General features: G+C 35.0%; 1 protein-coding gene across 5 annotated transcripts in view; it reads left to right on the top strand.

Annotated features, from left to right (window-relative positions):
* The window catches only part of SCAPER (S-phase cyclin A associated protein in the ER), a 508,319-nt gene that overhangs the window by 178,659 nt on the left and 303,597 nt on the right, over window positions 1-26,063 (top strand). For all 5 annotated transcript variants that reach the window (XM_047074743.1, XM_047074740.1, XM_047074744.1 and 2 more), the window contains 3 exons: window positions 7,034-7,115; window positions 8,596-8,748; window positions 9,277-9,384. In XM_047074743.1, the coding sequence (XP_046930699.1) occupies window positions 7,034-7,115; window positions 8,596-8,748; window positions 9,277-9,384 (343 nt within the window). The remainder of the gene's footprint in view (window positions 1-7,033; window positions 7,116-8,595; window positions 8,749-9,276; window positions 9,385-26,063) is intronic.

Below are 26,063 nucleotides of genomic sequence, written 5' to 3'. Positions count from 1 at the left end.
CAGTCAGCTTTCATAATTTGTGTCTTATTAGGAATTTGACCTTTCCATTTAAGTTCTCTATTTTTATATATTTATAAAGTTCATTATTTCTAATAAGTAATTTCACTATGATCTATAGTGATGTCTCTTTCATTCCTAATTTTTGTTTACTTTGGGTTTCATTAGCTCTGCTTTTCCTACTTTTATGAGGTTGAATCTTTAGTTGATAGATTTTATATATTTCTACATTCCCTTTTAAATTTTAAAAATTAAAAAAATTTTTTTAATGTTAATTTTAGAGAGAGAGAGAAAGCGTGAGTGGGGGAGGGGGAGAGGGAGAGGGAGAGGGAGAGGGAGAGGGAGATGGAGGATACCAAGTAGGCTCCGCAGAGAGCCTAGGTAGGGCGTGAACTCACGAACCATGAGTTCATGACCAGAGCCAAAGTTGGATGCTTAACTGACTGAGCCACCCAGGTGCCCCTATTTCTACTTTCCTAATTCAAACATTTAAGGGTCTAAAGTTTTTTCTCAGCACTTCTTTAACTTCATCCCATCAATTTTGATATGTTAATTTTAATTAAAGATATTTTCTAATATTTTTTAGATTTTTTTGATACATGAATTATTTAGAATCATGCTTAGTTTCCAAATATTTGGTGATATATCCCCAATTTTCTGTTGTTTTATAATTAAATCTTTTGTAGTCGAGGAATATTCTTTGTATAATTTTAGTCCCTTTAAATTCATTGAGATTATTTTATGAACTTGAATGTAAACTATTCTGGAGAAAGTCCTACAAGCTGTTGTAAAGTGTTTGTGTTCTGCTGTTGTTGGGTCAGGTGTGTTTGTTGTTTTTTTTTTTTTAATGTTTTACTTATTTTGAGAGAGAGAGAGCGGGGGAGGGGCAGAGAAAGAGAGAGAGAGAATCCCAAGCAACCTCTGCACTGTCAATGCAGAACCTGATCTGTGGGGCTCAGTCCCATGAACCTGTGAAATCATGACCTGAACTGAAATCAAGAATCTGATGCTTAGGGGCGCCTGGGTGGCTCAGTCGGTTAAGCGTCCGACGTCAGCCAGGTCACGATCTCCCGGTCCGGGAGTTCGAGCCCCGCGTCAGGCTCTGGGCTGATGGCTCAGAGCCTGGAGCCTGCTTCCGATTCTGTGTCTCCCTCTCTCTCTGCCCCTCCCCCGTTCATGCTCTGTCTCTCTCTGTCCCCAAAATAAATAAACATTAAAAAAAATTTAAAAAAAAAAAAAAAAAAGAATCTGATGCTTAACAAACTGAACCACTCAGGCACCCAGGATGGAGTATTCTTTAAATGTCAGTTAAGTTAGTTGGTAGTTTTGTCTAGGCTTCTGTATACTTACTGATTTTCTGTCTAGTTTTATTAATTTCTGATAGACTGTTATGGAATTCCCCTGGAAAGCCATCTGGCCCTGGACTCTTGTTTTTTGGCAGATTTTTGATTACTGATTCGATTTCCTTACTGGTTATGGGTCTGTTCAAATTTTCTATTTCTTCCTGTTTCAGTTTTGGTAGTGTGTATGTTTCTAGGAATTTGTCCATTTCTTCCAGATTGCCCATTTTATTGGCACATAATTTCTCATAATATTCTCTTATTATTGTTTTTATTTCTGCTGTGTTGGTTGTGATCTCTCCTCTTTCATTCTTCATTTTATTTATTTGGGTCCTTTCCTTTTTCTTTTCGATCAAACTGGCTAGTGGTTTATCGATTTTGTTAATTCTTGCAAAGAACCAGCTTCTGGTTTCATTGATGTGTCTGTTTTTTGGGTTTTGATAGCATTAATTTCTGCTCTAATCTTTATTATTTCCTGCCTTCTGCCGGTTTTGAGTTTTATTTGCTATTCTTTTTCCAGCTCTTTAAGGTGTAAGGGTAGGTTCTGTATCTGAGACCTTTCTTCCTTCTTTAGGAAAGCCTAGATTGCTGTATACTTTCCTCTTACGACTGCGTTTGCTGCATCCCAGAAGTTTTGGGTTGTGGTGTTATCACTTTCATTGACTTCCATATACTTTTGAAATACTGTTGAATTGTCTATTTATATTCTCAGTTTTGATAATTTTTGCTTTGTGTATTTTGGTGTCTCAATATTAGGGGCATATAATATCTTCCTTGGGTATTGACCCTTCCATCATTCTGAAATGTTCCTCTTTCACATTTAAAAAAAAAAAAATTTCTTGCTATAAAGTCAATTTTTTTCTATTTTAAATATAGCCATGGCTATAGTTTACATGTAATGTCTTTTTCTGTCCTTCTACATTCATACTTTTGTGTCTTTTTTATCTGACCTGTGTCTCTTATGGTCTAAATAAAGTTGAAGTTACTTTTTGATCTAGTCTGCTAGTTTCTGCTTTTTCATGAAAGTGTTTTGTCCATTCTCATTGAATATAATTATTGATATAATTACATTTATATTTTCTATTTTGATCCTTGTTTTCTATACATCTCAAGTTTTTTTTGTTCTCTTACTACTGCTTTTTTCCTAATACTTTTTTAGTGTGTTATTTAAATTTTTCTCTTGATTTTTAAAACTATTATTTTAGTTGTTGTGCTTAGTGGTTGCTCTCTTTACTACAATACAAAGTAAAGAAGTAGATTATTAAAATCTACTTTTGATTAAAACGAACTTAATTTTGGGGCGCCTGGGTGGCGCAGTCGGTTAAGCGTCCGACTTCAGCCAGGTCACGATCTCGCGGTCCGTGAGTTCGAGCCCCGCGTCGGGCTCTGGGCTGATGGCTTAGAGCCTGGAGCCTGTTTCCCTCTGTGTCTCCCTCTCTCTCTGCCCCTCCCCCGTTCATGCTCTGTCTCTCTCTGTCCCAAAAATAAATAAACGTTGAAAAAAAAAATTAAAAAAAAAAAAAAACGAACTTAATTTTGGTAAGATAGAGTAACTTTGTTCCACTATAGGTCTATATCCTTTTCCTCTAGTGTTGTCATTGTCACATATATCTATATATGTGGTAAACTCAACAATCCAGTGATAGAATTATCTCTTTATGTAGTGTCACATTTTTCAAAGAAATTAGAGTAAAAGAGAAAATACATTTATAAGTTCCTTTATACTAATTAACATATTTACCATTTCTGGTGTACTTCATTTTCTTTGTTTATGGATTCAGGTTACTTTTTGGCATAGTTTCTCTTTAGCTAGATGGCCTTTCTTCAGTATTTTCTACGAAGGGAGTTTTGCTGTCATTGAGTTATCTTGGTATTCACTTATCTAGGAATATTTTGCCTTCATTTTGTTTTTGTTTTTAAAAATTTTTGTTGAAGTATCATTGGCGTTTTCCTTCATTCTGAATGATATTTTTGGCAGATTTATTTAGAGTTCTTGTTTTTTTTCTTTTTTGTTTTCAGTAGTGTGATTTTTTTGACTTCTGTTTTTTTCTGATGAAAAGTTAGCCATTAATCATATTGGTTTTTCCTCTGTGTATGGTGAGTTGTTTTTTTCTTCCTGCTCTCAGAATTTTCTGCCTGTGTGTAACCAGTTTCATTCTGATTTGTCTAGGTTTATTGTCTTCATGGTTATTCTGTTCTGTACATATCAAGTTTGGGAAGTGTTTGGCCATTATTTGTTCAGATATTTGTCATTTCTCTTCTGAGTTGTCACAGTTTCTTAAACTTTGCATGGTTTTGATGACCTTGACAGTTTTAGGTAGTGGTCAGGTGTATTGTAGAGTGTTCCTCAGGTAGGACTTGTCTGATGCTCTTCTTATGGTGAAATTGATGTTATAGGTTTTGGGGAAGAAGAGCACAGACGTGACTGTGAATTACCATTTGTAACATGTCAGAGGTTCATGCTATCAATTGGAATTATCACTGATTTTATTAACCTTGATCACTTGGCTAAGCTAGTGTTTGTCAGGTTTCTCCATTGTTACTTTAAAAATTTCTCTATGCTGTCCCCGGTGGAAGCAAGCCACTAAGCATAGGCCATGCTGAAAAGGTGGGGAATTATTCTTTACCTCCTTGAGGGAAGAATTCCTATGTTAATTGCTGATAATTTTTCTGTACAGGACAGTTGTCTATTCTCTCCTATTTATTCATTTAAATGTTTTTTTTTTTAATGTCAGTGTGGACTTATATATATTTATTTTATACATTGTGCTGTAAACCAGTATTATTTATATTGTTACTCAAATTGTTCCAGCTTTGGACATTGGGAGCTATTTCATATGGAATCATCCATTTGTTTAAGGATTCTTGGTTTCTTTTATTGGAAAGGTTTTTAAAAAAACTTTCTATTTTTCTGTTGAGATTCCCTATTTGTTGAATCATTGCCATAATATTTTTCTTTAGTTTGGCATACTTTCTTTTAATTCTTTGAACATATTTGTAACAGCTGTTTTGTAGTCTTTGTCTACTAAATACAGCATATGGCCTCATTCAGGGACAGTTTCAATTGACTGCTTTTTCTTTTCTTTTTTTTTTTTTTTTAAGTTTATTTTTCAGAGAGTATGAGAGAAAGCATAAGTGGGGGAGGGACAGAGAGAGGGAGGGAGAGAGAGAGAATCCCAAGCAGGCTCCACACTGTCAGTGTGGAGCCCAATGCGGGGCTTGAACTCACAAACTGTGAGATTGTGACCTGAGCTGAAGTCTGATGCTTAACTGACTGAACCACCCAGGCGCCCCTAGTTGACTGATTTTTTCAAAGCCTGGTCATTTTTCTTTGTATGTCTCATAATTTATGATTGTTTCTTTTCCTGTTATTTTTGTCTTTGTGAGTTTATGCCTATTCTATTCATTTCTTGTGGTTTTTTGGAAGGGAACAGAAATAAATATGTTTTCAACACGCCGTGTGTATTTTTTATTTATTTTATTTATTTTAAATTTTAGTTAACATACAATGCAATATTGGTTTCAGGAGTAGAATTCAGTGATTCATCATTTATATGCAACACCCAGTACTCAGCACAAGTGCCCTCCTTAATACGAATCACCCATCTAGCCCATCTCCCACCCACCTCCCTCCAACAACCCTCAGTTTGTTCTCTGTCATTGAGTTTCTTGTGGTTTGTTTCCCTCTCTCATCTTCTTCCCCCACCCTTCCTTCCCCTATGTTCATCTGTTTTGTTGTTTAAATTCCATGTGAGTGAAATCATATGGTAATTATCTTTCTCTGTTTGACTTCTCTCTTAGCATAATACCTTCTAGCTCCATCAATGTCATTGTAAATGGCAAGATTTCATTCTTTTTGCTGGCTAATATTCAAGTGTGTGTGTGTGTGTGTGTGTGTGTGTGTGTGTGTGTGTGTGTCACACACACACACACAAACCCCACATCTACTTTACCCATTCATCATTTGATGGACATTTGGGCTCTTCATAATATGCTATTGTTGAGAATGGTGCTATAAACATTGGGGTGCATATACCCCTTTGAATCTGTATTTTTGTATCCTTTGGGTAAATACCTAATAGTGCCATTGCTGGATCAAAGGGTAGTAAAAGTAAACAGTAAGCTAGATCTTTTTTCCCCTAGATCTGAAGCTTTGTATACTTTTTGATCCATAGACTTGGTGCAAGCAAGTTGCTTATGCTGTTTTTCTGGGGAAGAGGCCTGCTGTGCTGATTCTCAGGCTGACTTGTTGCAGTGGAAATGTGCCTTCAGGGCATGGGGGGGGTGGGGCTTGGTGTAAATGGCTCTGGCCTCTGCTAGTTGATATAGTTTTGCTCCCTGAGGGCTCTCCATGCTGATGGGTGAGTTGAATATGGCTCTGCTCCCCTCTCTAGCCCCAGAGCTGAAAGATAATGCCTCCTACTCTTCAGGGGAACCCTCACAGAAGAACAATCAGTCACCCCTCTTGTCACCCCTGTTTCTGTCAGAACCCTGCATTCACTCTACCTGTGTCCTAGCTTCTTTATCTCAGGCCCATGACTGAGTTTCAGAACTCCTCCAAATTTTAGGGACTCTGGAGGCATGGACCATTGCTTTTTTTCTGGGGGAGGGCCTTGGAATTCTTTTGCTGGCCTGTGGGAGGAAAACAGTGGCAGGACTGTAGCAGTTCAGGGTTTATGTCAAAATGTAGCAGAACACCAACAACTCTGCTTGCTGCCCTCAGCCCTTATTCTGCTCCTGTGCCTGGATGTAGTGCAGCACCTTTGTCCCACCTGTCCTTTTTGTGACCGAGGGGGTCCTCAGACCACGCTGGCTGTCACTCCTGGGATTCCTCCCTGCTTTGCTACTTGGGCACCTTTAAGCCAGGCAATTCCTCCACTGTAGCAGACTTCTACAAGTTCAGATTTTGCACTCCACTGCTTATAATACTTTGCGATAGCCTCCATAAGTAGGCTCCCTCCCCACTGCTATACCCACAGCTATGTTTCCCCCAAGACCACTCTCTGCACCTCCGGCCTTCCAAAAGGTGGTTGCTTTTCTACTTGTAGACTTGCAGTTTTTGTTTTCTTAGACCTCTGGTTGATTTCTTGGGTGTTAAGAATGATTTTTATCAAATCATTGTGAGGTCTGTTTGGTGTTTTGGAGGAACAAGACAAGCTTAGGGTCTCCCTACTTGTTGCCAATTTAACTCCTCCCTCTCAACATGCCATGTTTAAATGAGAGTTCCAGTGGTAGTTAGTATTTAAAACCATCCCTGGGTCTGTGTCCAGAAATCTATTATTTTTAAATTTCTTTTTAACATTTATTTATTTTTGACAGGGAGAGAGTGCTGTCAGGGGAGGTGCAGAGAGAGAGAGGGAGACAAGGGATTTGAAACAGGCTCTATGCTGGCAGCAGAAAACCCAATGTGGGCTGGAGCTCATGAACCATGAGATCAAGACCTGAGCTGAAGTCAGATGCTTAACTGACTGAGCCACCCAGATGCCCCCAGAAACCTATTTTTATAACTGAAAACTTGTGTTGCTTTTTAAACATTTATTGAGCAGTGTATTTGGGACATAGGCACTCAGAAAGAATAATTTAAAAAATAATAATCCTGTAGAATACATAAGCCTATGTATCCTAATCATTTTTAACCTCGTGAAGTTCGATTCTCCAAGCAGTTGAGTGTATCGTTTTTTACTATCTTCTTACAGAGATAGGGAAGAGCGATTGGCTGCACTCACAGCTGCTCAACAAGAAGCAATGGAAGAGCTCCAAAAAAAAATTCAGCTTAAGGTAAGGATAGTATATATTTCAATGTGAAATTTTAGAGCTTTCAATGGCACATGAGATTAAATCTTTTATTTAAGGGATTGTATAACATTTTAATTTGTATTCTTAATATTTGGTTAATAAGACTTACATGATTTGGTTTTGGTCCGTTCTAATTCAACTGTCTGAAAAATTTATTTTAATATGATAAAATGATGAGAATAATTAAAGGAATTTTAACTTTCCTGTTTTTACTAACCAATTTGTTAGTGACTTGAAGGCATTACTCTTTGGTTTCTGATAGTTATACTTTTTAATTATTTACAAATAAACAAAAAATGATTAGTATAATTAGTTTCACTTGATTTTCAGTGCCTATGAATTGTGCGATTGTAACTTGGGAAATTGTGATAAACTGCTATTTTCTAGAAAATCTTTACCATTAGTAATACAGTTTCTAGCAGTATATTTTACACTGTGTAACAATTACTTATACATTGTCTCCTCACAGAGATAGTACATTCCATAAGGTAGAGGGCCATATTTTATCACAGGACTTTATCATTCACTAAAATTTAATGTACCAAAAATCTGTTGAGCCTTGTAGTAGACGTGGGGTTAATGAGATGAGTCAGTCATGATTCTAAATTCCAAGAAACTCTTAATGTAGTGTGAGAATCAGTTGCTAAACAGATAATTTCCATATGGACATATTACTTGGAGTGCTATGAAAGTATGGATGAGGACACTGAGTTTAATATGAAGCATTTCAGAAGTCAGGAAAAAATTTTAGAGAATAACTCCTGAGCTGAATCTTGAATGGGTAGGAGAATAGGTAGGTGGGTGGGATGACATTTCCAATCATATGAAAAAGTATGAGTGTTAAGTCATAATTCTGGAATTGTGTTTTTTCAGCTTGGTTATGTTTTTTGTTTTGGGGGTAAGTCACTGGAGGTGTGGAGCAACCAGAAATGGTGGTGTGGAGTTGGTGTGGTAGAAGTCTGCATCATGATGGGGTTTGTCTGCTATGAGGATATGCTTGGTCTTTACGTAGGGGTCAACATTTCCGAAAGTATGTTCCCAGAACTGCTTCTCAAAAGTGTGTTGTAGTCAATTAAGTGTGTAAAATGTTTTTTAGTATGAGCTAGGCTTATTGAGTCACAATGCACAGAGACATACTACAGGCTCCATATAGTTCAGTGTTAAAAACCTGTTTTGCTTTAATGTAGTGTTTTCCAAATTTATTTGCGGATAGAACCTTTTCCACAAAGCACTTACAATATCCTATGGTGTTGTTCCAAGAAGCACACTCTAAGAGACGTTACTGTGCATGTAGGAGATATTAAAGGGCTTTATGTAAATTCTTATTCTTAGTGTTCACGTCAACATTGAATGAAGACATTTCTTCTATTATTGTAGAAACTTTAATGGAAATACTGTTTTTTTAAGTTCTCCGTATAATTTGCATCATTTTTATATTCTCACGCTTTGACTTCATTCACAGCATGATGAAAGCATTCGAAGGCACATGGAACAGATTGAACAAAGAAAAGAAAAAGCTGCTGAGTTAAGCAGTGGGCGGCATGCAAATACTGATTATGCCCCCAAACTGACTCCTTATGAAAGAAAGAAGCAGTGTTCCCTCTGTAATGTCCTGGTAGGTTGTCATTACTAATATTGTGATGATATGATTTATTACTAAAGTTTGTTAAACTATGGAAATATATTCTCCCGGTCTTTTAAAATTCATATGATTTTAAACCGTGGATTTCTTTCATGATTTTTATGCTAAGTAAGTAGTATAAAAATAGCATTGGCATTTAAGAGTATCAGTGCAAAGTGCCAGAGTAATGCAATTGCTGCTAAAATGGATATATACCTGCTTAATTGATAGCCCAAGCAATATTTTTGGGTACTGGAATCAAAAAAGAAAAAGGCATTTTCAGTCTCGAAATTTGAACTCTGATACTTAGAAGAAATGATATCCTGTTAAGGTTGGTTACAATGGCATGATTTTTCTTATGTATCTTCTAGAGGATTCTCAGAGTTGTGTTTTAAAGAAAATATTTTTAGCCTAGTATGTAAAGGCTAGTGTGATATCAACATGCATATAATATACTGGCCTGAATATATAATTAGATATAATTATATGTTGATTACAATTGCTTTGATTTTATGCTTTTAGATCTCTTCAGAGGTGTATCTTTTTAGCCACATTAAAGGAAAAAAACACCAGCAAGCTGTAAGAGAGAATAGCAGCATTCAAGGGCGTGAACTTTCAGATGAAGAAGTGGTAAGCTTTACTTCTGTTCATTTCCACATATTTATTGAAAACTCAGTATGTCCTATATTATAAAGAATTCCATGTTCGGTTGTGATTATTTAAAATTATATTTAACATTTAATAACTACTAAAATATAGTATACAAATATGTCATTTAGTATACAATTTAGTGCTCACTTTGACAGTGCATATACTAAAATTTAGTATACAGTTTAACAAGAAACAGAAATAAGAACAGTTTTACTGTAAAAAAAGGACATAGTATTTTGATATTTTAATAATATACAAAAGAATTCTTTAGTGATGCCCTGCATTTCTTGGAAAATAATTAACAATATACATGTCATGTAAATTGATAATTTTATGAGTACAGTATTTAGAAATTTTTGGAAATGCATTATTTATCTACCTATAATTGCTTACAGTGGAATTTAGATTTGTATGAATATTTTTAGAAATATTTTACATTCAATTGTTATCTAGACATGGATAACATTGCTAATCTATGAATTTGTTGGTTCTATTTATAATAGCAAATTTCTAGAGCTACCCAAAGATGAGACATTCATGTTTGTGAAGTATCTCTTAAGGTGCCCAGGAAAAGTTATTATGGTTCTAATGAGAGCAGTAACTGTATATACATACATGTGTGTGTTTAACTCCTGTTCCCCAGTGTAACGTATATTAATAGAGTACACAAATCTCAAGTATACAGCTTGATTAATTTTTACATATGTTTCACTCACATCAAGATATAGATCATTTCTTATACTCCAGAAGGCTCCCTCATGCTCCAACCCAGACATGTCCCCAAGCGGTAACTAGTCTACACCATCAGTTAGTTTTCCCTGTTCTGGAACATTCTTTAAGTGGTATCATACAGTATGTACTTTCTGTGTCTGGCTACTTTCACCTACCCCTAACTCTGAGATTGATCTTAAATGTTTATGTGAAGTTGTAGTTCATTCTTTTTCTTAGCTTTTTATCAATGCTCTCCAGGTGAAGACCATCAGGAATATATTTGTAGTTGAATAAAATAGGGTTTTATTTATTAAAGAATGGAAAATGTATACTGTGGGGAATTATGGAGCTTCTCAAATAAGGTGTTAGAAAGGGCTTATTATAGGATTTGGGCTTGTGCTAGGTGATTTGGTTGGGGAGGGGAAAGTTCGAGGACTTGAAGCTTTGATCTGGATTGGATGCTGTCAGGAAGCAGGGGTAAGTCTGTGGTTGGTTCTTAACAAATCAATAAATCTTACCTGGGTAGGAGGACTGAAGCTACTGTTTTCTCCTGAGTTTCTGGGTATGACCAGCACTTGATGGGAAATTGCACATAGTTATTTGGGCTTACTTCTCTATGATTTCCTCCTTTTGAGGATATTCCCCCCTCAAGCTCCAGTGGCTTTGGCAGCTCTAAACCAATTCTGTCTCTTCAGCTCAGTAAGGCTGCTACTTTTAGTTTGCAGTGTCTCCATGCCAAAAATTGGTATAAGCCTTTCAAGGAAAAATCCAGAGTGAATGTGGAGCTTACCTCATGTGCTTCCTTTCTGTTAGGGATAACAGTCTCTCAAGTTCTGGCTCTGTTGGCTGTACTGTAATGCCTTCAAATTGATATTTGGTATACTTTGTACAACATTTTGAGTTGGGAGATAGTCCAGTCAGTATAAGCCAGTCCACTGTGGCTGGAATTGGAAGTCTCCTAATATTTAATTCCTGTATTCACATTGTTTGACATAATGCTTGACACATGGTAAGGTATTTAATAAAAGCTCATTGAGCTGAGTTGAACTGAGAGCTTCTACTGAATGGCTTTAGGTACCTCTAATAAAACATGTAATTAATCATCTATTTAGTTTACCTCAAATAATTTTTTGTCTTTTACTCAAATTGTATGAGTATTTTAAGAGTGAATAGTAAGGATTTTTTTTTATTTTACTTGAATCATTCATATAATTTACCCCATTCACTCTTTAAGTTTGCTGTTTAGAACAAGAGTCATGTGTATGTGTGTGCCACTTTGAAAAAATCTTAAATTGCTTTCTTTAATTAGAATTTAATTCCATTACAAATGAAAATTTTCCATTTATAGAAATTGCTTGTAATTCTCTTAATTAAAAAACTGTATTTAATTTACAACAGATTATTTAAACATTTTCTGGAATGTTGCTGTTTTTTTAAAATTTTTTTTTTTCAACGTTTATTTATTTTTGGGACAGAGAGAGACAGAGCATGAACGGGGGAGGGGCAGAGAGAGAGGGAGACACAGAATTGGAAACAGGCTCCAGGCTCTGAGCCATCAGCCCAGAGCCCGACGCGGGGCTCGAACTCACGGACCGCGAGATCGTGACCTGGCTGAAGTCGGACGCTTAACCGACTGCGCCACCCAGGCGCCCCTGGAATGTTGCTGTTATATAAATTGAAATCTAAATTTTATGTGTTTTACTTCAGTGAGAAAAGTTGAGAAGGAAAGAATAGTTCATGCAATTTGAAAGAAAAATGTGCAGTATTGTCTAACTTTTGTAGCTCTTATAGCATAGCCTGATGTTTAGCTGTTGTGATTTGAGATTTGGTTGATGTGTTCATTTTTTTATATTATTTCAGTTGAAAGGAATTAAATTTTCCTTAAGTTCTCACTTAATTCATGTAGTTATTCTGGGTTATAGCCCTTTCTTCCTGAAAACAAACATGCGATATAGGATATGAGTTATGTGATATAGTAGGGCGTTTTATATTTACTCACATGGAAGTTTCATTTTTAATCAGTGGAGGTATCTGTAGTAAACATACTTGTTCTACTTAAAGTTATTACTTGTCATCTGTGATGTCTTTATGTTATATACACCTTGTCTGTGACCCTTCTTCCTTGACATGTAAGATTTTATTTATACCACCTCTGACCTAATAAAATTGTACCTTTGACCTTATGCACTTGACATATCAGATAACTTACTCTTGATCTTTGACACATTTTTTTTTTAAGCCTGTTAAACGTAATAGGTAGCTGCCTGTCAAGAAAGGTATAATGTTTTGTGTTTTTGTTGTAATTTGACTGGGAAATTTTTCTTGTTTTTTTTTGAGACTTCACAAAAAGAGCTGTTATGTGTTTGATTTTTTTTCTCTTTCATTGTCTTAAAATCCAGGTGTTAAAAGTAGCTAATTTTTGAAGGTCAAAACAAATGGGTGCTAGTTTAAATACATTCCAAAATTTAGTTTTTATACATTGCTAGAGAAATAATGAAGTATAAGTTTTAATTAAACCTCTGATTTCTGAGTCATCCTCTTTTCACACCAATATCTAAAGAAGCTAATAGTGATTTTTGTGAATGTTGAATGAAGTACATCCAACCTTATATAGAGAATGAAGTTAAAAAGGGTTTTTTTTTAATCCATATTTTTCTGTTTGTGAGACTCCTTGGTGTGTTTGTTAACCTGTGTACTTAAGTAAATTTTATTTTCATTTGGTTCATGGATGTATAAAAAGGACTTTCATGAAGGATCTTAACTATAATTTATTGGATGTTTACAACCAAATGTGATTTTATGAATCCCAAATTAGTATTTCAGCTTGGAAAAATTATGCAAATTAGGTGATTGAAAGAAAATGATATTTTAAGTTAGCAAAAACATGAAGACATTACTGTACTTAATGAAATATAAGCTGATCTCTTTTGCCAGAGTGCGCTGGTGTTGAGGTGAAAGAAGTCTCCTAGATATCTCCTAGAATTGATGACAGTCTAGGAAATAATAGATAATTCCTAACAGATTGGTTCATTTCCTTGCCTTGCTTACCTTTGTTTGTAGAAGCCAGAAGTATTTGTTGTCTTTTTGTAATCATGTTAGGAAAGCATTTTGTCTGCTTCTCAACAGAAAGTCAAGTCAAATGAACAAACTGGGACTTATTTAGAATAAATATTTTTCCCCCAGTACCTCAGTTGGGTACACTTTAAGTTAATTTGAGAAATTATCTAAAAATGCCTTACCCTTTCTTGTAGGATGTAGCTTCCATTGCCTTTATTTTCTCTTTAATAGGATGGGAAAAATTTTGTGGTGTATGTGTATATGTGTGAGAGAGAATGTGTGTGTGTGAGAGAGAACATGTGTATGTGTTCAGTATGTAACACACATATATAGCTGATTGTTAACATATAATTCTTCTAACTTTTAGAATTCTTATGGTGGTAAATTCACCACATTGGAACACGGGCGTGCAGAGACATGTAGCTATTTATCCGTGCTGATTTAGTCTTCTTCATTGGTTTAAGGAAAAAATTTGAAGTAGGTAACCAGTTTGTTTTAAACTTAGTTTGATCCAATAATTTAAACAGTTTCTCTAGTTTGTACCTAGCCTCTTTTGAATAACAATCCTTAGCCCCTATCCACTTGCTTATCTCCTTAAGATAGCATCTATGTGTATTGGAGGAAGAGTATGGCTTACTTGACCCCATATTAAGAGGAAAAGTTGAGGTCTTTCTACCAGATGTCTTCTTTCTTTTCTGATTTCCAGTGTGAGACCCTTCTTTACCTGTTCACTTAGTAAACCAGTCATGAAGAGTGGCTGGTGAACTCTTGATCTCTTCTTTCCACTTAGTGTTACAGTGGAGCATCAGCCATTTGTTTGCCTCTTCCTGACCAGGTCACCCCTCAGTCCTCTCTGCCCATATGTCTCCGAGTCTTTGCCATAACCTTCATTCTGGCCCTGACAGGCCTACTGGCTTCTACCACAGGGTTCATACCACATAAGAACTAAGAACATTTTGGGAAAGCTAAAACACAAGACATCTTCCTGACCACCTAGCAAGGCCATACTAATAGACCTATTTGGTGACAGGGACAGATGGAGAGACTGTTTCTTTTGAGAATCAAAATTATACTTTGGGCATTACTGTCACTTAGCTAACATATTATACCCCTTGGGATACACATTAAAACTTTTTTTTTTCCCCTCCTTTTATCTTCAAAATGTTTTGGCTGGAAAGAGATAAAATTTCCTTTAACCACTCCTTCCTCCTCATTCTAACCAAGCAATTGAGCCTTAAGGTTGGAAAAGGGAATTTTCTTCTTACTGTGGAATAAATACTATGGTTTGAATTCTCTAGGCTTCATTATTGACATGCTAAAGGGCAAGATAAATAAATTTGTTAAATCTCAGGCGATTAACTTGGTTTATAAACCTATTGTTTTGCTGCATTTATCTGTTTTATATGTCTAAAGTTGATTATTGTAGAGTGTATTTTTCTTGTATTTATTTTAGAACAAATTCTAACCACCTTTCTAGCAGAGTTGAACTGGGCAAATGCCATATGCTAAGAAAGTTAAAATAGATCATCACATTCATAATTTTGAAATATTACTTCATTGATGTCCATTTTGCATACTTTTTCTGATGTTATTTGACCATTGCACTTTTCCTGCTAATAATCACAGTCTCGGGGCGCCTGGGTGGCTCAGTCGGTTGAGCATCGGAATTTGGCTCAGGTCATGATCTCACAGTTTGTGAGTGTGAGCCCCACATCGGGCTCTGTGCTGACAGCTAAGAGCCTGGAGCCTGCTTCAGATTCTGTGTCTCCCTCTCTCTCTGCCCCTCTTCCGTTCGTGCTCTGTCTCACTGTGTCTCTGAAAAATGAATAAACTTAAAAAAATTAAAAAAAAATTACAGTCTCTTTTCTGTATTGGTTTTCTTTTAGTTAACATTCAGTTTTAGAAATATTGATCATTAATCAGAACTGTAGTTTTCTTACAGTTTTTTCAAGATTCTCTGTCGTTGGGTTGGTAAATTACAACTACATGAAATTCTCTTCCATGAACCTTTTTTTAAAAACACAGTTGGTTTATTTTAAAATGCAGTTTCAAGGGTACCTGGGTGGCTCAGTTGGTTAAGCATCCAACTTTGGCTCAGGTCATGATCTCACTGTTCGTGGGTTTGAGCCCTGCATTGGGTTCTGTGCTGACAGCTTGGAGCCTGCTTCAGGTTCTGTGTCTCTCTTTCTGTCCATCCCCCACTCACATATTCTCTCTCTCAAAAATAAATGAATAAACATTAAAAAAATAAATAAAATAAAATGTAATTTCAAATAGGTAGCAAATGCCTGCAATTTAGATACTTAAGCTCTCTAGTGTTTGATAAAACTCTATTTTGTGACCCTTAGATAGCTATACAAATGTGAAAAGCCATTTTCAACTGTATTTCTCTGCATGAGTCCATATGTATTATAATATGTGCTGCTTTTTGTTTACAATATGATAGTTATCTAATTTTATAGTTTGCTTATAGCAATTAAAACTATTTTTTTCCTTTTTGCATGTGTTTATTTGGAAATTAGAATGGCGTGTCCCAACCTGATATTTTAAGTGTTTAAGTTGTAACATGTTGGCTGTTATTTGTAGCTGATACCCATTCCCTTTACAAAGTTGATTAAATATCTAAACATTATTGCTTTTTAAAAGACATAAACTCTTAAACTCCTTAAACTCTTATTCAAGATCATGGTGGTTTGGGATGTCTAGAATAGTGACTACTTTTACACATCTACAGATTACAGACTAATACATTTTCTGGCTTTTGTGTGTCATTTGTGAGGAGTTGCAGAATCATCACCATGGGCGACATTAAAAGACCAAAGCAATTGTGATGACTATTTTGCAGCTTCTTTCTTTCAGTTGCATGATAGAGGATCAGAAACAGTGTTGTAGTGAGGCATATTTATATAACCCAAGCTACTTCTACTTCTCTCAAAGTTTTGTAATATGTACTTCTTTATATAGAAATTTGATACATGTGTAATCTTGAAATCCATAATATGATAATTTCATATTGTAACGATAAAGGAAATAAAGGATTTATTTTTAAAATCTTTTTTAATGTTTGTTTATTTTTGAGAGACAGAGAGAGACACACACAAATCTGAAGCCCGATGCGGGGCTTGAACCCATGAACTGTTGAGATCATGACCTGAGCTGAAATTAGATGCTCAACCAACTGAGCCACCCAGGTGCCCCGGAAATAATGGATTTATTAATAGGAGTTTATAAGCAGGAATGTTCTCACTCTGACAAGAATAGTTAATGAGTTTAACATTTTATTTGCCTAATTTACATAATTCTTATTTTCCTTACTAAATAATTGATTATAAATGCTTTTATTTTAATTAATTAATTAATTAATTAATTTATTTAGAGTACAAGCAGGGTAGGGACAGAGAAAGAGGGAGAGAGAGAATCTCAAGCTGACTCCATGCCATCAGCCCATCAGTCGGGCTTGAACTCATGGAACCGTGAGATCATGACCTGTGTCAAAATCAGGAGTTGGACACTTAGCTGACTGAGCCACCCAGGTGCCCCTAAATGCTTTTATTTTAATTTGGACTTTATTAGGTTCTTTATCTGAAATTCAATGGCCAGCATATTAGTTCCAAAGTAAATATTTATAGAGGAGCAGACCTCTGATCAGAGTTATTGAGTTTTAGTAATAATTATTTTGTCAATTGACTTCTCTTGCAGTCTTTAGAGGCACATCTGTTGTGTCAGGAAAATCACAAAGTTGTAAAACAAAATTTTCACAATCCCAAATTTGGTCCTCTCTCTCAAAAATTTGTTTTATATTACAAAGTATTTCAGCATCATAAAGGAATGTAATAAACCCCGTATTTCTGTCACCTAGATAATGAGATAACACTTATTTCCTGGTCCCTCCATATTTGGAAAGATGGAGGGGATACAGAAGCTATAAAGTGTGGGTAGTGACGCCAGGCTCTGGGAATAGAACTAAATCCTTATGTTGCATGCTGAGAAATCAGTAGATAATCATAAACTGGAAAATGAAGAAGTGGCAATGCAAACGTATATTCAGGAATATAGAGAAGAAAGATAAAATAACCTACTAAAACCATTGTGCCTGGATTGGAGAAAGAAGTGGGAGAGCAGTGGGAAACTACTTTCTTTGAACCATTGACTGTGTTAATCATGTCTGTGGGTAATATTGACAAAAGCATAAACATTTTTAAAAAAATAAAGAACTACAACAATGGCAATTATGTTCATGGCCATGTTGCTCAGGAATCTTCTGTGTCCATAATTTTTTGTTCATGGTTAAATTAGGTAAATTAATGCATATGCCACCATAGATGGCTATCATAGTGAACTTGGATATTTTGGCCAATTATATTCTTAATTCTTTTATTTTAAATTTATTGCAGTATCCTTTGATGCCTTTAATCCAAATACTGGATTTTTCCTTTTTTTCTGTTACTTTCTGTTCCTATTATTTGTAGACAAATAATAAAACAACTATCAGTGTATCCCCCACTCAGGTTAGTGAGTATCTCCTGGTAGGAAATTATGTTTTTGTTTGTTTCTAGTGCTTTTGCTTGTGAAAGATATTTTCACTAGGTGTAGATTTGTGGCTTAATAATTATTTTCTCCAAAAATTGAGAGATAGTATTCTTTGTTTTCTTGCTTCCATTCCTAGTAGTGTAGGTTTTTTTCTTCTTTATTGTTTTTTCAAAATTGAGTTGGCTGTTCCTCTGCTTTTCAGTTTGTACATAACCTCTGCAATTAACTTGTTAAACTAAGAAAATCCAGTTTGAATTTTTATTGACATTGCTGTGGAATTCTACATTAAATTGGCAAGAGTAGGCATCTTTTTTTTTTTTTTTAATTTTTTTTTTCAACGTTTATTTATTTTTGGGACAGAGAGAGACAGAGCATGAATGGGGGAGGGGCAGAGAGAGAGGGAGACACAGAATCGGAAACAGGCTCCAGGCTCTGAGCCATCAGCCCAGAGCCCGACGCGGGGCTCGAACTCACGGACCGCGAGATTGTGACCTGGCTGAAGTCGGACGCTCAACCGACTGCGCCACCCAGGCGCCCCAAGAGTAGGCATCTTTTAAATGTATTTTCTTTCCATCCAGCAACATGTTTGTCTACTTGTGCCTTGCATTTGTTTATGTGTCCTTTAGTTAAGCGTTCATTTTCTTCATTTAACTCTTAAACATGTTTTAGTAGGCTTATTTTGTTTCTAAATTAATGGGTTTTAAAAGTATTTTAAAGTGACAAAATTTAAAAAATTCCAACAATTTAGAATTACAGTTATTTCCTTTTAAACAAAAAGGTATTTCCAAGGTTATGGATTAGAGAGGTGGCAGTGCCTTTTGTTTTATGAGTATGAGTATATATGTGCCATTTAAAAGTCTGAAGTGATTCATGGATTTGACTGCCATTCTGTATAGGGACCAGACTAATCTTCTGGGCATTGCTTCAGTTTTAAACTATGTGATGCTAAAATGAGTCCTGTTCTTTGTTTTTAATTTCAACTTTTGTCACATTATGATCAGAGTGTATGGTTTATCTAGGCTTCTACTTTGGAGAGTTTATTGATTTTCTTTATGGCTTAATACGCTGTAAAACATTAAGAATACATTTCTCACTTTGGGTATATATAATATATATTAGATCAGATTTGCTCATTGTTATGCAAATATTCTCATTTTTCATACCTATTTTTTCTGCTCACTAATACCCTTTTCTCAAAAATGGAAAGATTGCCAGTATACTATTATTACTATTTATACATGTCTTCTTGTGTTTTAAAAATCCCTCTGTATATATGTATATCACAATGTTTTATTATCATGATTACAACTATTTACATAATTTTTGTCTTACTGATGAATTTTACCTCTTAAAAATATGAAGGGTCCCTCTTTCCTATTTCATGCCTCTCTCCTTGAATATTATTTTTGTATGGTATTAATTTTGCAAACCTAGTTTTGGATAGTGCCGCCTGATATGTCCCTTTATATCGTTTCCCTCCCTTCTCCCTTTTGCTCTTGTCTCCATCATAGTTTTGTTTTTGCACCTAGATCTGTTCTTAAAAAGTATAATATTATTTTAGCTGTTTCCTGCTTTATAAAAAAGTACCATGCTATATACACCCTTTTGGACTTAACTCTTTTCTACTGAATATTATAGTGCCTCAATTCATACAAGTTAGAAAATTGTTGCCATTTTTATTCTTTTTTAATATATATATTTTGTAGAAAGAGGGTGCACATGAGCGGGAGAGAGGGGCAGAGGGAGAGAGAGAAAGAGAGAGTCTTAAACAGGCTCCACACTCCGTGTAGAGCCCAATATGGGACTTGACCCTACAACCCTGGGATCATGACCTGAGCAGAAATCAAGAGTTAGACGCTCAACTGACTGAACCACTCAGGCACCCCAAAATTGTTGCTGTTTTTAAACAGCTTTGAGGCATAACTATCATAAATTAGACTGCACTTACTTTTAGGTTTACTATAACTTTTAGCATATTCATACCATCACCATGATCAGGACAGTGAACATAGCTGCCGCCTCAGTAAGTTTCCTCATCTACTGTATCCCTGCTGATTATCTGCCTACTTTTGTTCTATCAATTTTTGAGAAAGGGATATTGAAACCTTTTATTTTAATTGTGAATTCTTCTATTTCTCTTGGCAGTTCGATCAGTTTTTGCTTTATGTTGTTTCAAATTGTATTATTAGTGGCATAAATGCTAATGATTGTTATGTCCCCTTGATTAATTGACCCCTTTCATATGAAATCACCTTCTTTATTGCTAGTAATATTTTTTGCCACCTTACCTAAATATTAATTATCCATTCCAGCTTTCTTTTATCTAGTGTTAGTGTATCTTTTTCTATTCTTTTACTTTTAACATATTTATATTTTTGCATATGTCTTTTTATTAAACACTTAAATAGACTTATAGACAATCTGTGTCCTGGTTCTGGTGACTTTGATGTGAAGCTACAGAGTTTCTGAAGCTCTTGTCACCTAGGGCTGTGAAAGGCACTTACAACTGAGGACTTCCAGCTTTGCCTCTGAGCATTCTTTTCCCTTTGATCTTTTATTGAAAGGGTGATGTTATTTGTGATCTTTGGTAATATTGTTACTGGGATATTATTGAGATGACTTTGAAGGATGAAGCCTAATTGTAATGTAGCATGCTGTATTTGAAATCTGAGAATTCTGAGAAAATACCTTTCATTACAAAGCTTGGTTCAATATAATTGAACCATTCCCTGTTGCAGTGTTGAGTTCAACCTTTCTCTATCTTCACAGCATAATAAATTAATAAGCTTGTTGAACTCTGTGCTTTCCTTTGAGTCATTTGTTAAACCTCAGATTAGATCAGAAAAGAACATCAGAATCTACAAAAGAAGTCTTTACCCCATTTATCATCTCCACCTACAGGAAAACTGATGGAGTATTTGTAATTGTCACTGAGTGGCAGGGGGACAGATGGTCGGCTATCATCCTATCAGAAGATGGCCTTTTCTCTTTGGCGTGGTGTCTGTTTCACAGTATTTCATTAGCTTCATTTTTCTTGTTTGTCACTTGAGACAATGTAATACATAGACTATAGTAGATAAAAATAGAAGTGTGTCCTATACCTGTAGAAAGGGACCTTGGTGGAGTTGAATCTTTTGTCTAATTAAAATTGTCTATCAGGTTTTAAAAGTTGTCATTGTCTTATGTTTAATTTTTCAAAATGGATGCTGTCACAAAAGGCATTGTTTTGATAAAAAGCATTACATTTCAGATTTTATTAAATTTACTGTTTGACAAATTTTTAAGTTTTACTTAAATGTAATAGAATTCTCAAACTTCTTATCTTTTCAAGCATTTTTTCAGCACCTGCTTGTGCACTTTGCATTAGTCCAGGCACCAGGGAAGCACAGATGAATGTCAAGTGAGCCTAACTTTTCAGTGTATGCTGTCTGAGTTTCATGAATCTCTAAACACACTCATTTTTAAAACTGAACTAGTTCTTTATATGGTGCTTTATTTTTGAATAGTGTTTAGGTAATATCTGTAGATACTTTATTTGATATGGCAAATTCCATCTTACAAATCACTAATTACAAATCATCTTTCCTCTGAACTCATTCCGGAGGATAATCTGCTGAACAGTTTGTGGAGTGATACCAGTCAGAATAATAGTTTACTGCAGATTGTTTTGGTGTTATTCTTGGTAAAACTCTGACACCCAGAGAATCTTACCTCTTTAACTTAAGCAGTTAGCATAAGCCCTTGGCATATAGTAACTATTGAATTAAATGTTAATAAACTAAATGTTAGTGAGCTAATTACATTTATTGTTTTCAATATATCATATTGAAGAGTGGTGTTGGTATTCAAAATATATGGTAGAGTGCTGTCTAAAAATACCATGTTGTTTTAGTTGAGTATTCTTTTATTTCCTCCGTTCATCTGCTTCTTTTTCTCCTAATTTTTCTTCTCTTCTAATTTTTTCTTCTTCTTCTCTTCCTTCATTCTCCATTCCTCTACTTCCCCCTCACCCCTCACTTTTCTTACCCTTATCATCATCCAGAAAAAAAAAAAGATGTTCCATTCCTCCAGCCTCCACCTTTCCCCAGTTTTTGTAGAAGGCGGTGAGGAAGTGTTGTAAAATGCCTCCTTATTTAGCTTATTTGTTGTTCTGCCACGTAGGCTTAAAAGAATAGAATGCCTTATAATATTTTTAAGAATATGAGAAAAAACATTGTTTGGTTTTAGAATAGACTGGTATCGTTGGATTTTAGATTCATAGTTGAAGAAGTACAGGATGAGGTTTAGAGAAAAATGTTTTTCAAAACAATATATGAAAACCCTTACATTTATTCCTCATATATTTAGATTGTAGCTTGGTATCCACCCTGCTCTTGAAAGCAAACTTTTAGCTGCAAAGAAATAAGTAAGCTTCTTGAGTATGAGATTGGATTTCAATAAAGAGGACTTTTGATTTTCAAATACATTTGTATTATTGCAATGAAGCTTTAGTCCATTTTTTTTTCAAAGGAGATGTGTTTAAACTCTTTTGATCCTAAAAAGAACATCCTTAAATATTCTCATGTCTGTGTTGTAATATTTTAGAACAATGGGCAGCAGATTATTTCTTTTGATATACCACATTTTATGAAATGTGTTTATTCTGAGGTATAACTTGAGTTCTAAAAATGGCAGTTTAATAAAATTCTTTATTGTGTCACTTATGTTTTCTTGCTTAACCTATTTTTAGAACTTTTACATTCTTTTCCAAAAGTCATGAATCTGTCTGTAGCTTAATTTTTTTCATTTCTCTATTAAAAAATGAGGAAGTATGAGAACTTTTAGGAAGAGTGAAAGAACATCAAGTTCATAAATCTCAGTATGAATTATTTAATATAGCAAATTATGGTAGAAAGACCATAAAAGGTAATTAAAAGAATAAGGGTATAAACTTTGATGAGATCATGTCCATATAGGTATTAGTTTCCTTATATACATCATTCGTATTTCATATTGTAGCAATGTGTTTTAAATAAGTCACAATTGTGACTTAAAAATTAGATTTACAATTTGTGTGTGTATAATTAGCCATCACTGATTACCTTTTGGGCTAGTTACAACGTTAGAAAAGGGGGAACCTTAGGATTTATTGTCTAATCCCTTTATTTTACTAGGGAGGAAACTGAGGCCCAGAGAAGTCACTCAGTCATGAATTGTAGACTTTATCTTGCTGTAGGTATTTTGACTCATAGTTCAGTGCTGGTTCTACTGCATCACTCTGCTTTTCTATGCCCAAAAGAAAAACATGACTCCTATTAATGCTTATGTAGGATTAATAGTATCAAGTAGCCAAAATGGCCAACTTAGACTCACTTCTGACTTGTTAGTAGGAGAGTAGGACTTGCATTGAGCCAGGATTCCATGAGATTAGGAGTTGTACTTTTTCTGTTAGGAAGGAAGGAGATTCAGGGGCCTTTGGGATGATTTTTGGTCCTGAGTACTTTGTATTTTGAAAACGACTAAGTAAATCACAGATACTGTGTCTTAAGGAGTATATTTTGCTTTTTCTTATGACTGTGGCATAGTATAACTGTGAGGAGATTAAAAAGATGAGTGTAGTTTTGCATAGTTACATTCATTCTTCCACAGCACTAATAAGCTTACAATTATAAGCTTATACAAATCAACACTCTTTTCTTTAAAAAGCTTGCTTTTCTTTGCATTTCCATATTAGCGTTAATTTTGCAATAATTAAAATATTAATGTAGAAAATTGGATAAAAAATAAATAATACTTAGTTAACATTTTGACCTATTTTCTGCTCTTTATACATGAATATATAAATTTACATGCTTATTTATGTATAAACTACATGGCCTAGGTTTGAATCCTGAAATTTCATGTAACATTATCCAGTGTATGTTTTTAATATCATTACTGTTGTTTAAAATTAATCAAATCTGTGTAGTATCATCTTATTGCATGCGCTATAATTTATACAATCAATTCCCTACTGCTGATATTTTGTCTGCAGTGTATATATTTATAGAGAAATATTTTTTTACCTCTGTTCCTTTATGGCAGTTTTGCAGAAGTAGTTAGTATCTTTATTATTTTTTAATGGAGCATGTTATTACATATTACTAAATATTAAGTAGAACACTTAATACTGATATTAGGGATACTGATACCTGAAAAGTTCCATTTTTGAATGGCCAGAGCTATAGATAACTTGAAGCAAGTAATATTTTCAAGTAAAAGGAAATGAGACTGCTCTATTTTCCTGATCTTGGCCAGTTCCTTTTAAGAAAGGATGTCATCAAGAATTAGAGCCCAAACGTTAGGTTCTAGGGTTCAGGGCAGGCTCAAATCATAGCAGGAATCTAGAGCAGTAAGTAGGGAAAGAAAAAAAGAGTCAAATTTTATGGAATGGACTACTGCTGAGTATAAATTGGAGTGAGAGGAAGTGCTGCCTGCCTGTGTACACAGGCGTCCAAGGATTGCTCAAATATACTGGATGCTGGACCTTGAGCAGCAAGATTAATTTTAACTAGTGGATGGATCCTGCTAGTGTACTTCCTGTCACAACAGATTGGGCTATGGAATTAGGGTGAAGAGCATTAGAACCTTCATCTTTGACTCAGCGAGGAGAGTCTGGATCTTTTAGGTCAGCACTCTTTCTTAGGAGGCTCGGTTTATTCACCATATTGTAATTGCCAGTTAACTTTTGCCCTGTCCGTCCCATAGTCTCAGACATAAGAGGGCCATGTAAGGAATATGATTGGGTCAATAAAATATGTCACTTCTTTCAGTAAAATGCTTCCTTATTATTTCTACTTTTTTTTTTATAAGGTATTATCTCCCATCTTTATAACAGATTTCAAACTTGCGCCGCACACTTCAGTGATCAAATCTGCAGATGTTAGTCTGTAAATCTGTTCATATTTTAAGTTCAGCTCTTAGATAATTCAGGGATATGAATATTATGATTTCATTTACTTCTTTTGGCAAGCCAAATAGTTTTAAGACTCATGTGTACAAATAACTTTTCCTTACAAGGTGACTCTTTTCTGAACTGGTTATTATGGAGAAATTAAAACATAAGTAATAGAACAGTATGATGAACCTCCATGTACTCATCACTGAGCCATAACAATGAAATTCATAATGAATCCCTCCCAAATACTATTTTGAAATCAATTTCCAGATATCATTTCATGATAGCTATTTTTAAAAAGACTTACTGCTTATTATACATTCTTATTATAAAGAGAGAAGTTCTTTAAGTTAGATTTTTAAATCTAAAATCTAAAATTAAGATAGATTTTTAAAATCTATCACAATCTGGGAACGTTTTAGTGTTTTGCCTTCTTTTCTTTCTTTCTTTCTTTTTTTTTTTCAATTTTTCATTTAAATTCTACTTACTTAGCATACAGTGTAAAATTGTTTCCAGGAGTAGAATTTAGTGATTGATCACTTACCTATAATACCCAGTGCCATCGCAACAAGTGCCCTCCTTAATACCCATCAGCCTCCACCCAGCTCCCTCAATTAACCCTCAGTTTGTTTTCTGTCGTAAAGAGTATCTTATTGGTTATTTTCCTCTCTCCTTTTTCCCCTCCCCATATGTTCATCTGTTTTGTTTCTTAAATTCCACATATGAGAAAAGTCATATGGTATTTGTCTTTCCCTGATTGACTTAGTTTGCTTAGCATAATACAGTCTAGCTCATTCCATTTTGTTGCAAATGATAAGATTTCATTCTTGTTGATCGCTAATATTCCATTGTGTGTATGTGTGTATACACACATACACACACACATACCTTCTTTATCCATCATTCGATGGATATTTGGACTCTCTCCATAGTTTGTTGATATTGCTGCTTTAAGTATCTGGGAATGTGTATCCCTTCAAATCTGTATTCTTGTATCCTTTGGCTAAATACCTAATAGTGCCATTGCTGGATCATAGGGTAGTTCTGTATTTAGTTTTTTGAGGAACCTCCATACTGTCTTCTACAGTGGCTGTACCAGTTTACATTCCCACCAACAGTGCAAGTGTTCCCCTTCTCAGCATCCTGTTCAACACCTGCTGTTTATTGTGTTGTTAATTTTAGCCATTCTGACAGGTATGAGGTGGTACCTCATCATGGTTTTGATTTGTATTTCCCTGGTGATGAGCGATGTTGAGTATCTTTTCATGTGTCTTTTAACCATCTGTATGTCTTTTTTGGAAAATGTCTATTCATGTCACCTACCCATTTCTTAACTGGGTTATTTGTTTTTGGGTGTTGAGTTTGATAAGTTCTTTATAGATTTTGGATACTAACCCTTTATCAGATATGTTGTTTGCACATATCTTCTCCCATTCCACTGGTT

Source organism: Lynx rufus, unplaced genomic scaffold (assembly GCF_022079265.1).
Source record: "Lynx rufus isolate CCGP_SWC_20201006 ecotype Redwood Valley unplaced genomic scaffold, mLynRuf1.p SCAF_13, whole genome shotgun sequence".
In the NCBI taxonomy this organism is placed as follows: domain Eukaryota; kingdom Metazoa; phylum Chordata; class Mammalia; order Carnivora; family Felidae; genus Lynx; species Lynx rufus.
This window is presented reverse-complemented; position numbering and strand designations above follow the sequence as displayed.